Below are 13,375 nucleotides of genomic sequence, written 5' to 3' on the forward strand. Positions count from 1 at the left end.
GCAGCGTGTTGGCTCAGCTTGGTGCCTGCCAGTGCCCTGTGGGTCGGTGCCACGGCTTGCTCCAGCTTGCAGTGCTTTGCGGCATGCGTGTCACGAGGCATTGTATTTCACAGCGGGGATGTCGGCTGCCCCAACGGGTGTGACGTGGGCGCTGCTGTTGGATGCCAGTGGGCTGTACTGAGAACGGGGCCTAGCAGGCACAGCACTCCTACGGCTTCTGGGCTTCATGCAGGGGTGGCGTGCGGGCTCTCTGGCCTGGCTATGGAGCAGTGCAGAACGGACAGTAGCGATCGTCCCCTCTGGCCTTTGTATCTGTGAGTGTGCCCTGGTCTGCAGACAGGCCTCTGGGCAGAGGCACTGACCATCTGGGCTGCTGAGGTTGCCCCTCGGATTATGGCCAGTGGGCCAACAAAGAGCCTGCAAGAAGAGCAAATGTTTTGGGCTGCCAGGACGAGCCAGGGCCTGGGGCAAGTGGGGAAGGCGTCCCTGGGTGGCGCTCAGCAGAGCCACGAGTGGCTCCAAGCTGGGCATGTGCACTCGGGGTCTTCCTGTCCGGGCACTTCCTCTGGGCAGTCTCTCTGGGGTAGGTCCTGCCTTCATCCCTGGGGTGGCAACCAGCCCTGCCCTTCTGTGGGCTCCGGACCCACCTCTGTCCACATCTATCTAGGGGGACCTCTTGCCGCACCACCAGTCAAACCAGTGCCACTGGCCGGCGACTTTGGGGAAGCCAGCACCTCCCGCTGTCTCCACGTTCCCCATCTTGCCCCACAGTCTCGCCCGCTGCAGAGCTCCGCCCAGCTGGACAGGAAAGCAGGGGCTGCCTTCCCGGAGAACAACCCCCTCTGGGCCCGGCCTCACACGGGGGCCCTCTATGGGCACTTACCCTCCGGGTATCCGGCCAGCCACAAGCTGACTGGTAAGAGCCGTGCCGCGGGGATGGGAGGAACCATGGGCTGGGGGAGGGCAGAACTGTGCCTTCGTAGGGAGCACGGTCTGGTGGGTGTCCTGAGGGAGGCGTGAAAGGGGCCGTGTGCCTTCTGTCCTGTAGCAGCCCCAGCCTGTCTCTGTAACCAGCTTCCTTTACCCGCGTCCTGCTCCCTGGGCCGTGGGGGACAGGGGCCAGCCCACGCAGGGAGGTGGCCCTGGTGCTCAGGAAGCATCGTGCCCTCCTGGCCTGCTCCCGACTGAGCCCTGGCATCCCACCCAGCTCTCTGTTCCACTGGCGGCTGCAGGTGCTGACTTGCTGGAAGGACACCTGGCGGAGATCCGCAGCCTGCGCCAGCGCCTGGAGGAGTCCATCTGCATCAACGATCGGCTGCGGGAGCAGCTGGAGAACCGCCTCGCCGCCACCGCCAAGGGCAATGGTACGGGACGGGACTTCAGGGTGCTCCGTTCCCCCAGGGTTGGCAGGGCACAGCACTCTGTGCCCAGAAGGTGTGGGGGAGTGACGGGGGGGTGGGGGAACCCAGCACCGCCTGTGCCCAGAGAGTGTGGGGGAGTGACCCGGGGGGGGGGGGGAGAGGAACCCAGCACCCCCTGTGCCTTGTGGGTGTGGGGCAGGGATCTGGAGGGGGGAGAACCCAGAACCCCCCCTTGCCCAGAGAGTTTGGGGCAGGGATCCTGGGAGGGGAACCCATCAACCCCTGTACCCAAAAATCACAGGGTGCGGATCTGGGTGGGGTACCTGGCAACCCCAGTACCCAAAGGTTGTGGGGCTGGGAGGGGCTCAAGGGCACTGTTGTCCGCTCAAGTCTCTAGAACGCAAACCCCCAGGTGGGCGGGCACACCTGCTTCCCTGGGAGGGAGGGATCTGGCTGGGGCTCAGCTCTCTGTACCCTGCTCCCTGCCCCCATTTCCCAGGGCCTGATCCTGGCGGGGGACCCCTCATGGGGCCAAGCTGTCTCTTCTCCACAGCCGCTCCGTCCTCTCTCCTCCTGCTCAGTGTGGGCGGGTGGGTGGCCAGCCTTGGGGTGGAGTGCCCAGGGCTTCCCAGAGGGCTGGCCATGGCCAGCCTCGGGACACAGCAGTGGGCAGTTGGTGCAGACCCTGGGAGAGGCCCAGGGGCTCCGGCAGGGAGCATTGGCAGCATTGCCCCGGATGTCACGGTTGCTCCTGTTCCAGGGTCTCCCACCAACATCTACATCCAGGGGCTGGAGTCTGCATCCCCAGTGAGCAGCGAGACCCGAGCCCTGCGGGAGGAGAACCAGAGCCTGCAGCTCCAGCTCGCTCACCTCTCCAGAGGTAGGGGCAGGGGGTGGCCAGCTGCACACTGCCTGGCACGAGCCCCTCTGCAGGAGGTGCAGCCCAAGGACAGCTCGCTCAGTGCCAGCCCCGGCTCTAGATCTGGGCTCTCTCTGTGTGGGGCAGACCCTGCTCCTGGGGGCCCAGAACCGCAGGAGGCCCCCAGACCCAGCTGGGCCTTGCTGCTTTGGTAGGGGCCTCCCTGATCCGCACCCCCATCGGGGCCTGTTGGTGGCTGCGGCTCCTACAGCTTCTCGCTCTGCAGATGCAGATTGGAGAGCAGACCTGATGCATGGGCAGGTGCCATCCCCTTGGGCACAGTCCTACCTCTGTGGGCATCAAGCGCCCTAGATGTGCTGCCATGTGGCACTGGGCCCTGCCTACTCCAGGCATGTGGCCCCTCCCCTCCCCGTTCACCACCGTGGCCGTTACTGTTGGGCTTTGCCCCCCAGCTGCCAGGTAATGCGGCTCTCCCCTTGTCACGGAGTCCCCAGGCGATGTTCTGGAACTGCTCCCTATGAAGCCAGTCAGGACTCTGGGGAAGTCTCCTTTCTGTGAGCAGACTGTCTTCAGGACACCCAGCTCACACAACTTCCACCTTCCTGGGTCTGGCCTTAAGGCATTCAGCATCCTCTGCCCCTCTGTGTGCTTCCCTCAGTGAGTCTGCTCAGGCGGGGCTTCTGGGGAAGCCAGAAGGTCCTGCACCCCAACTTCGCAGTCAGACGTGACTCTCAGCCAGCCAGTAAAACAGAAGGTTTATTAGACGACAGGAACACGGTCTAAAACAGAGCTTGTAGGTACAGAAAACAGGACCCCTCAGCCAGGTCCATTTTGGGGGGCAGTGAGTCAGACCACGTCTGCGCTTCACTCCATGTCCCCAGCCAGCCCCCAACTGAAAAACCCTCCAGCCCCTCCTCTCCTGGGTTTTGTCCCTTTCCCGGGCCAGGAGGTCACCTGATTCCTTTGTTCTCCAACCCTTTAGCTCTCGCCTTGCAGGGGGGAAGGGCTCAGGCCATCAGTTGCCAGGAAACAGGGTGTTGGCCATTCTCTGTGTCCAGACCCCTGCACACACCTGCCCTCTAGGGCTCTGCAACGATCATACACCCTTATCCCACCACCTAGATACTTAAGAACTGCATAGGGGAAACTGAGGCACCCCCACACTATTCAGAGGAAACATTAAGAACAGTCCCGCTTCATCACACCCCTCCTCCCCCCTCCCTGGGTAACGGGAGTCTCTCCTCCCCACCCGGGGTGGAGGGTAATGGGGCTCTTCCCTCCCTGGGGCGGTGGGTAACAGGGCTCTCCCCCCAGAGCTGGAGCGGCTGCATGAGGCCACGCGCTGTAGGCTGCAGGAGGCTGAGGCGGAGAACCGGACGCTGGCAGAGGAGCTGGCAGAGCAGCGACAGAGCAGCTGTCAGCTGCGGGAGGAGCGGCTGGCTCTCCAGGAGAACAACCGCAGGTGAGGTGACGGTGGGAGTGAAGCCCTGGGACCCATGGTCTCGGAGCCCTGAGGCGTGGCGCTGTAAGGGGTGTGGCCACGAGGGGCACGGGGTCCCGGCCCACTGGGGATTGTCGTGGCACCATTGCTAAGGGCTGTGATGTCGCTGCTCCGCACTGTGACATCACGGGGGGGTCAGCAGGAGAGGGGCGTGTGTGTGTGTGTGGGGGGCATGTGGCTGTGCCTCTGGTGTGCGGCCGGGCTCCTCTGACCCCGGCTGTTCTGTCCCTGGAGGCTGGCGCGCACGGTGCCACGCCTTCAGCAGCAGTGTGAGGAGAACCAGCGGCTCTGCCAGGCCCTCTGCGCCGAGCTGCGTGTCCACGAGACCCTCTCCGGCTCCTCCCAGGCCGCTCCCTCAGGTACGTGCCAGCCTGTCCTGCCCGGCCTGCTGCGCTGGGGCCAGCTCTGCCATTGTGCAGGAGGTCAGAGTAGATCATGGTGGTCCCTTCTGGCCTAAATATCTATCTATGAATCTCAAGTGCCCCAGCGCTCTGGTTCCGGAGGGCCCTGCTGTCCCCCTTGCCGCCCAGGCCCACCTCTGCACTGGGAAGCCCATCTGGAGCAGCTCAGTGCAGCCCTTGACTCCGGAGCGGGGGCAGCACCTCCTACTGGTTAGAGCACGGCCCCATGTCTCAGTGTGCTTGAATTGACCAACTGCCCTCCTCCCAAACAAGCCCAACAGCGCCATCTCAGACCCGCTCTGCGGCACTGATGGCAGGGGGCACACACCCAGCCTTGCCCCAGCGGCAGGGCAGCATACCTGGTGGCACTGCAGGGCTGGCTTGTCTTGGGAATCCACGGGCCTGGCCATCATAGCAACCCCATGGATTGGTTTGTCCTGCCTGCTGTCCCCTTGTGGGAGGCACCATGGTTGGTGCTGGGGTGGGTGTCCTGGCTGCCCTCCTCAGGCTTCTGTGGGCTGTGTTGTGCTGCCAGCCAGCTGCCAGGCTCTGGGCAGGGACAGGGACATGGGATGGGGTCAGGCCATGGTGGGCGTAGCCAGCTCCATCCCTGTCCCCTGAGCTCCCTAGGGCCCCATGCTCTGTCCCCCGTGGTGGTGAGGTCCCACCTGCCTACAGTGAGGAGCCCCCAGAGATGGTCCCTCAGGTGGGGAGCAGAATGCCCCGTACCAGGCGCAGGAGATGGGGGGAGGGAAGCTGTTTCCTGCACTGCCTGGGCCTGAGCTCAGCTCTCCCTGGGGTTTCCCCCACCCCACGCCTGCCACCCAGATCACCTGTGAGCCAGGGACTCCCCACCCTCCCCGTCCTACCTAGTCCAGGATCTGCCCTGCCCTCCCCTCCCTGATCCTGTCCAGGATCTGTGCCACCTCTCGCACCCCCACACTGTCCAGATTCTGCCCCACCCCAACCCTGTCCACGATCTGCCCTGCCCTCCCCACTCCACACGGTCCAGAAGCTGCCCTGGCAAACAGCCTCTGCGCCTACCAGACGTTACAGCAGCCACTGGCCTGTGGGTTGATGCCCAGACAGCTACAATGGATCTGAGGTCGAGTGCCCCGATAGCTGATGTCGCTCACCTGCTAGCTGGTGTAGGGGTCCCAGCACAGGCCCTACATTGGGGACCCTGCCAGGGCCAGGCTCATGGACCTACAGCTGATTTCCAGACCCGTGGGGTTTTGTGCTCCCCACCCCTGTGTGGTGTCAAGCACAAAGCTGAGGTTTCTGCCGGGAACTTTGTGGAATATGTGGGGGTGGGAGGGATGGCCATTAACACCTTGAACCCTTGAGGTGCAAGCCGGGACCCGCGGGGCAGAGCTCGGGTCCTTTGGGGGCCTGGCTGTGCATCTCCAGACCACAGCGTGGTGGGATTTCTGTCCCCCGAACCCCACCGGTGGCTGGGCTGGGTTGAACTAGTGACCCCATCCCTGCCGTGTTTCTCACCACCCTGGCAGTCCTCAACCCCACGCTGATGTGGCCAGGCACCAAGCACACTGAGCAGCCTTTTCGTGCCCCCAGCGTATTGCCATGCTAAGCCGGGGCTGGTTGAGGGCTGCTCTTCACTACCCTTGGTGGCTAGGGCTGAGAGGATCCATGGGGGTGCAGGTACAGTGGGGGGCAGCATGCAGGGAGCGGAAGGCGCGGCTGGCGACAGAGCAGCTGTGTGTGTTGGCAGCTTGCAGCAGAGATGCGCATCACAGACCACCTCTCAGCAGCGAGCTGGACGCCCTCCTGGCAGAGGTGCGAACTCTGCGCAGGCAGCTGCTGCGTGGCATCCAGGTGAACAGCGCCCTGAGGCAGCAGCTGGCACGGCAGCAGCCGGAGGGAAGCGCCGCCCCTCTGTGCGCTGCACACCAGGCTACGCCCGACTGGCAGCCCTTGCAAGGTAAGAGAGGCTGCACCAGCCCCTCTGGACCCCGCTGGCCCCTCGGGTGCCCTGATGCCTGGCCAAAGTGCCATTAACCTGGTAAATGGCCCCTTTGTCATCTCGCCTTTGCAGACTCCAGCTCTTCTCCTCCAGTTCGGGATGTTGGCATGAGCTCCCCAGCTCCCCTCTCCCCGCCCGCCCTGCTTAGTGCTCCGGCCCTGCTCACCCACCAGATGAAAGGTAATGGATGCGCACCCTCGCCTGGGGAAGAGCAGGGCCACCGCTGTGGAGGGTCCTGGAGTGTGGGCGGCTTGGCCCGGGCCCCATGGGCAGTGAGGGCGGGACGCTTGGAGCGCTCCGGGGCTGGGAGCCCAAAGGAGAGAGTTGGTTGGTCACACTCAAGGTGTTAAGGCTGGGAGGGACCATCTTGTCCCACCTCCTGCATAGCATGAGCCGGAGACCCTCCCCCAGGGATTCCTGCTTGAGCTAGCCCAGTGGTTTTCACCCTTTATGGACTCCTGAAATGTTTTGAATGGTGATGTGGACCTCTTTGGAAATCTTAGCCATAGTCTGTGGCTCCCAGGGGTCCACGGGACACAGGTTGAAACCCGCTGAGCTACAGAGACCTTCCAAGCTTGAGGCAGAGACTCCTCAGGGAGCAGAGAGAGGCCAGCACCTCCTGAGGAGATGGCTCTGGGAGCCTTGGATTTGAAGAGCATGCAGGGCCCATTTTGCAAGCGGCGTCCCAACCCCCTGTTCCCTGGATCTGAGTTTCACACTCCCCTTGTCATGAGGCCAAGGCATGAAAGTGTTTCTCTTTATCCCCTCCCCCGGGTGAACCCTGCATTGTGCCCATGTCTCACAGGGCATCTTGAGCTGTGCCCTGCTGCTGGGATGCCAGCAGGGAACCAGGAGAGTGCAAAGCCACAGCGGGCACCCCTCCCTCCCCACAGAGAGGCTGAATCTGCAGGTGGCAGGTTCTCGGTGGGAGCCATACAGCATGGCGTTCTGGTGGCCCATCGGAGCTGGGCGTGCGGCGGGATCCGAGCGGTGGGCTGAGCTCGGAGGAGGCTAGGAGAGCTGGCCCCGCGCCGCCTGGAGAAGTAGCGATGTGAGGGCTGGGGCGATGTAGAGCTGCGGGATGCATGTTCGGGAAAGGTCATGGTCGAGAGCTTCAGAGATGGCTAGTGACTGCAGGAGTCCAGCCTGAGCTACATTAAAGGGTCCTGGGTTTGGGAGGACGGGGGCCCAGCACTGCTTGGAATCAGCCCCCCTAAGGTGGCTCAGGTTGGGCTCCCAAAACTGGGGGCACCCAGCCTCCCTCGTGATGTCAGGAAATTGTGGCCTGTTGCTCCTAGGACAGCCTGGACAAACAGAACAAGCTGTCTGGGGGCACATGGGGAGTGAGGGGCTAGGGAAGTGCCAGCCTGGGCTACGTACATGCTGGTGCTAACCCCCCTCTTGGTGCTGGGCTAATGCAGCCCTGACGGGCTGTCAGGGACACCAGCAGTGCTGACCCCTCTTTGCTCCAGAGCTGCCCATGGATGACCCTCTGGCAAGGAGGAGTGGCCCTGCACCGGCGGGAGACGCCACAAGCGGTTCGTCTGCCAGCAAAGGCGGGTGCCAGGTCATTGGCCACGTTGATGACTATTGTGCCCTGAAGCAGCAGATCCTGGAGGGCAAAACGATGGTCCACCAGATGGCCTCTCTCCTGCGGCCAGCTCTAACCATGCCCAGCCTGGAGCCCCGTGGCACTGAGGTAATTCTCCCTGGACATCGGGAAGGGCCAGGCTGCTCTGAGCCCTCTGTCGAGAAGGGAAGGATCAGGGGAGACGCAGGCAGAGCCCTGCATAACGCCACTCGTGGTCCTGGCCAGGAAGCTAGCGTTTCAGGCTGCTCCCTCCATCTCTCCTGGGGAACGCTGGCTCTGGGGGGCACTGGAGATGGCTGGAAAGGATCATGGGGGTCTGTCCTGACCTGTGTGCATGAGAGACCATCATCTGCCCGATGGACTCAGCTGGGTGCCCCGAGACGGGGCATTTACTGCTAGGCTGGCCAGAGCGTGAGGGAGGTGGAGGCACTGGCCCCAGGGAAGGGGGCCAGATGGGACCTGTTTCCATCACTTCTGGGACTGATTTCAGAGCTATTTTGGCGCAGAGGGGGCCAGCCTGGCAACGGGCTATTGGGAACCTGGGCCGTTGTGCTGGGCAGTGCCCTCCCGTGAAAGCCAGGTGCATCAGGGCTCTGCGTTTGTTGTGATCACTGTGCTGCAGGGCAGTGTCTGCAACAAGTCTTCTCTCCTCCGCCAGGCCCTGGAGCAGGGCAGCGTCCGGCAGCTCCTGAGCGCCACGAGTGCCCTGCGTCAGCTCCTGGAGCGGTGCGCCTCCCTGCTTGCCACCTTCTGGAGAGGAGCTCTGCCAGCAGCCCCCAGTCTGGCCCAGCAGCAGACCGCAGTGAGTGGCACCCTCCTGGCAGCCCTCGTAGATCATGCCAATGTCCCCCCGTGGTTGCCCAGGCAGCCCCCGAGAATCAGAGGCTCCCACAGATGGGAGGGCAGGGCTTGTCCAGGCAGCTTGTGAGCCGATGGGGATTAGGGCCTGCCTGGGTGATGGGGCACTCCTGGGTGAGGGGAGCCCTCCACTGGGTGCTCCTATGGGAGGGCTGGGTGATGTTTCTCCTTGCCCGGGCAGTACCATCCCAATCACACATCGCTCTGCCCAGTCTGGCACACTGCGGGCCAGCCCAGACAGGGCATAGGGCCTGCTGCTGCCGCCAGCCGCTAGGGGACTGCTCTGTCTGCACAGGTATGGGAGGCTTGCGCATTGTGGGCCTGCTGGAGCAAGGGGCTAGCCCCGGCTCCCTCGAGCAGGGTCTGTCCTCCAGCAGAGGTTGCGGTAGTTCACACTAACCCACCTTGTTTGGGATGCTGAGCCATGGCCCTGGGCAGCAGGGGAGGGGGCAAGCGCCTGACCCGGGGTGTCTGGGAGCCAGGCTGTGGTTTGCAGAGGCACATGGCCCCTGCTGACTGTGCCCCTATCTCTGCCCAGGAGCAGGCAATGAAGGACGAGCTCCTGGCGCTCAGGGCCAGGTTAGCTGAGCAGGAGAATCTGCTCCGAAATGCAGCTGAGCGCCTGCAGGACACCTGCCGCCTGAAGGACAACATGGAGCACTTCATTGTCAGCCACTGTAGGTGCCCGGGTGGGACGGGCCTGGGGTGGGGCGGGAGGTGGGCATAGCCATGGCAATGGTGGGCACAGAGAGTGTCCCCACTCCCCTCGGCGTCCGTCATTACACACCAGCACCTGCCACCAAAGGGGCCAGAACATGGCTCTGCATAGAGTCTGCGACTGGAGGGCTAGGAGCATCCTGCCTTCAGCCAGCCACCTGACATGGGTCAGTCATAACAGGCCGGCATCCCCATCCTGTGGCAGGGGCCATGGCTCCAATGCAAACCAAATATAACAGACAGACACTGCAGGGTGGCCCCAGCAGTGCCTGGTAGCCAGCTGGCCCCATCGTCCCTCTGTCCCCGCCCGCCCGCTGTTATCAGGTATAGCCTGGCATTGCTGGGGTCCTGTCTGTGCTGGAGCCCCCGGCCATAGGGCTGGAGCAGGGGAGCACAGTAAGTAGATGGGCCCAGCATGGGCCAGGCCTGGCTACGCTGCTCTCTGCTCAGGTAGCTGGAGCCAGCTGGGGTTTGCTACTCTGGCGGATCCTGCAATGACCGTGCCCCCGCAATCTGCAGCTGACAGCCCTTCCCTGGGGTCGGGAGGGAGCAGTGTCCACTCTGATCCCCCCACCCCCTTTCTGTTGCAGTGACCCAAACTCATGCCGTGCTGAGGAAAGCAAGGACAAACCTGGAGGTGAGTTAGGGCCAGGGCTCCTCAGGGGAGGCAGCAACGCCAAGGCAAGGGGACTGAGGCTGGCAGGGGGGTACCTGACTGGGGGGAGAAGGGTCCTAGCTCTGAGCTGACTCTGGGGAGTGCAGCAGGGCTGAGCTCAGGCTGAGCGGGAGGAGGGAGGCAGGAGGGGAGGGAGAAGGGAGCAGAGCCACTGGGGGGGAATGAGAGCTCTGGCTCTGGTGCGGATGGAGAGTGGGGGTGGTGTGTAGACTGAAGGGGAGGAGCCTGAGGGGGGTGCAGGGGCCTTGCAGGGCCCATCCTTTCCCTCAACCCCTGCAGTGGGTCCCTCCCCCTACCCCATCCCAGGGGTCTCTCTTCTCACCCCATCCCCAGGTGGGTTCATTCTCTTGCCCTGTCCCTGGGGGTGGGGTCTCAGCCCATCCCCAGGGGTGTCTCTCACCCCATTTCTCTCTTTCTCCTGAGTCTCTCCAGAAGAGCAAGCCCCAGGGCTCCTCTGTCAAATCTCCTCCCTCCATCGGCACAGGTAACGGCCCAGGCTGGTGCACCCTGTGAGCAGCAGGGTCGCTCTGCAGAGTGATGGAGGGGCCTGTCCTCCTTGCGTGGCACGCGGGCAGGGAGCGGGGTCTGGCAGGTGCCATCCAGGGCTGTGGGATGGGAGCAGGGCCGAGGCAGAGGAGCAAGAAGCACTGTCCGTGCAGTGCTGAACCGCCCTGGTTGGGCAGAGCCTCTGGCCTTGCCCAGCTCCCATGGTGAGGATGCCTGCAGCCCCAGCCCAGCTCTGCCATGGGCAGGGCCCAGAGCCTAGCAGCGGCTGGAAGCGCTAGAGGAAGGCCTGTTCCCCTGGGAGGTGTGTCCCCCCCCCACACACACACTGGTGGTGGGTCTCTTTGGGCCAGGGAGGGGCTGGATTGAGGTGCCATGTGACGAGTGGGTGGGGGCTGTTAGGGCCTCTCCTCGCCCTCCCTTGGTCCTTCTCACGCAGACAGAAAGCAGAAGGCCAGAGTCCGAAGTGCAGGCAGTGCGATGTTTATTGGGGTTACCAAGCAAGTCCACACTGTGTCCACCAGTAAGGCTTTGCCCTTGTGCCCCCTGCCCTAGCAGGCTTAGTGCGCACCCCTGGTCCCACCCCTTACAAGTTATGGTCATGTTCCGTTTTGGAGGGTCGTGAGTCTGGGGCCTTCGGTACCACCTCTTCTGTACCCCATGGGAGGGGTAGGGAGTGAGGTGGTGCTCCGGCCAGGGTCACCATTTCTTTGGCTTTTAGTGTTTCTTACCCCTTCCTCCCCCACCTCTCCTCCTGCCTGGTTTGACCCCAGCTTGGGAGAGGAGTGAGCTCCCACCAACGCTTTACCTCTAGGCCTTATCTTTGCTCATTATGCTATAAACTGCATCTGGCTCTAGGCAGATGCAACATACAATGGCTTTGTTCACATCTGTTAGTAAGGACATAAGAATAACAGTCAAACAGACCCCAAAATTCTTGCTCCGGCAAATATACAGTGCCAGCACCGCCAGGGCTGTGGGTGAGGCCTGGTTTGGCATGTGCAGAGCCCCTACGGCCCACCTCGAGCCTCCGATTGCGGAGCTCCTAGGGCGAAGGGTCCTGCCCCTCTTGTGTGCGGGCTGTGTCTGGGGTGTGGGCACCCCTGCCTCACATATGCTCCCATGCTCCTGCAGGGAACTGGGGAGGAAAGGAAGGGAGGGGAGGCTTTTTGCCCGCTGCGCAAATAGCTGAGTGGCTGGCCGTGGAATTGGAGGCAGCTCAGCCTGATGCTGGTGCTGCTGCTCCTCTGTGGCCACTGGGTGCAGAGCTGCCCACTGTCCCGCAATGGCGGCACTTGCAGGGCTGTGGGGAGTGCTGGCTGCAGCAGAGAGAGTGGCTGGATGCAGGGGAGAGCTGGCAGGGCATTCACGGCTGGGGGGCTGCCTGGGGGAGCATAGTCAGCTTGCAAGAGCGTCCTGGGTGCTGCTCTGCAGGCTTGTCCCTGCCATCCCTCTGTCCAGTCTGGCACCCCTTCCTCCTGCACCCATGATGCTGCAGCAGGCCCAGTGCTGCCAGCTGCTTCAGTGGTGCTGGTTTGATGTGTCTGGGCTCCTAGCCCCATGTGGCGGGGGAGGGTAGCGTCTGATGGCTGACCGCTCCCTATCTTCAGCCTGGCTTGTACTTTCTCTCCAGGGGAAATCCCGGTGGGCTTGTCCCAGCACCCCAGCCACGTGATCCTGGCCCGCCAGGAGCATAGAAGGAAGAGGAGCCACCCAGACACCCTAAAGCGGCAGGAGGACCAGAGCTGGCCCTGCTTTGTTCACCTTCCCAGCTCCTGAGCACCAAGCCTGGCTGCGATGGCTCCCGGGCAAGGCCCAGCAAGAACTGCTGTGCCCCCACAGCGAGCCCACATTGGTGTGTGGCTCTGGCGCTGAACCCCTCTGCATGGAAGCAAGCCGTAGACTGTATTAGGCTTGGCCCCTGGGCTACCACCAGACCTGTCTCGTACCGCACGGCCAGGGAGCCATGCGCGTTTGATTAATCACTGTTAAACTGCTAGGAAATGTATCCGGGGTAACTGGCGAAGCTGCTTTCCCAGTGATTTCGCTCTCCCCCCAGCATGGCCTATCATCCTGCTGCCATACTCCTCTGTTGTGGAACCTCATAGCCATGCGTGTGTTAGACCAGTACTCTGCCCCTGCCCGTGCCAGGGAGACAGGGTAGGTGGCCTCCATGCAAGCAGCAGACGGTGCAGGGTGCTGCTCCTGTGGCCTGGAGCATTTTGCTTGCGAGCTGTTTTCCTCCCAAGCTGGGTTATTGATGCAGCTGTTATTGTAGGGGTGGGAGGCTCCATCCACCCTGCTCTGAGGAAAACAAGCCCCAGAGAGCAGTGTGTGTTTATGCTGCTTGGCAATACAGCATAGCTTTGCCTGCAGGTCTTTCATGCTGGAACCAGTGCATAGCAGGGAGGTCAGGGTGCTTTCACCCTTCTCTGCTGGTCACTTCACCCATTCATTTGGCGATAAGCAATTTCTGAGGCAACATGACCAAAGTGTGAAATCCCTGTTAGCTAGAGCTGAACTGCTGCTGCCCCCCAGGGGCCCTGTGGGGAGACATACCCAGCTTAGGCCTGCTTTGGTGGGAACCATTTGTAAAGCAGCACTGGAAAGGGCCCCCCCCCAGCTTGGCCAACCTTGTCTGGGGTGAGTCTCTGCTGTAGGATATGTATATAGTGACTGAGTGTAACCCAGGGGGGAATGGGCTAAGGCAGGCCCCCCATGGGGCCAAAGTGGCTCCAACTTTGAGAAGAAATGAAGTTGTAAGAAATGCAGGGCTCCCTCTCAGGGGGAGTCCTTAATAAACTTTTTTTGCCCATTGGCTACTGTAGATTTTGGCCTCCAAGGACCTTAATGAATAGTGGCATGTCAGTGATGCTGCCTCCCCCACAACCCAACTCCCCTT

General features: G+C 62.6%; 1 protein-coding gene across 9 annotated transcripts in view; it reads left to right on the forward strand.

The window, feature by feature from the left end:
- PDE4DIP (phosphodiesterase 4D interacting protein) overlaps positions 1-13,291 on the forward strand; it is a 150,196-nt gene extending 136,905 nt beyond the window's left edge. For 7 of the 9 annotated variants that reach the window (XM_073356288.1, XM_073356287.1, XM_073356289.1 and 4 more), the window contains 13 exons: positions 668-916; positions 1,233-1,364; positions 2,122-2,241; positions 3,556-3,703; positions 3,977-4,101; positions 5,876-6,085; positions 6,200-6,307; positions 7,600-7,826; positions 8,377-8,520; positions 9,115-9,253; positions 9,884-9,930; positions 10,402-10,453; positions 12,107-13,291. In XM_073356288.1, the coding sequence (XP_073212389.1) occupies positions 668-916; positions 1,233-1,364; positions 2,122-2,241; positions 3,556-3,703; positions 3,977-4,101; positions 5,876-6,085; positions 6,200-6,307; positions 7,600-7,826; positions 8,377-8,520; positions 9,115-9,253; positions 9,884-9,930; positions 10,402-10,453; positions 12,107-12,252 (1,847 nt within the window). In that variant the 3' untranslated portion in view covers positions 12,253-13,291. The remainder of the gene's footprint in view (positions 1-667; positions 917-1,232; positions 1,365-2,121; positions 2,242-3,555; positions 3,704-3,976; positions 4,102-5,875; positions 6,086-6,199; positions 6,308-7,599; positions 7,827-8,376; positions 8,521-9,114; positions 9,254-9,883; positions 9,931-10,401; positions 10,454-12,106) is intronic. The other 2 variants (XM_073356286.1, XM_073356284.1) reach the window with 2 other exon arrangements.
- The last annotated feature ends 84 nt before the right edge of the window (positions 13,292-13,375 follow it).

The sequence above is a fragment of the Lepidochelys kempii genome, chromosome 8 (genome assembly GCF_965140265.1).
Source record: "Lepidochelys kempii isolate rLepKem1 chromosome 8, rLepKem1.hap2, whole genome shotgun sequence".
In the NCBI taxonomy this organism is placed as follows: domain Eukaryota; kingdom Metazoa; phylum Chordata; order Testudines; family Cheloniidae; genus Lepidochelys; species Lepidochelys kempii.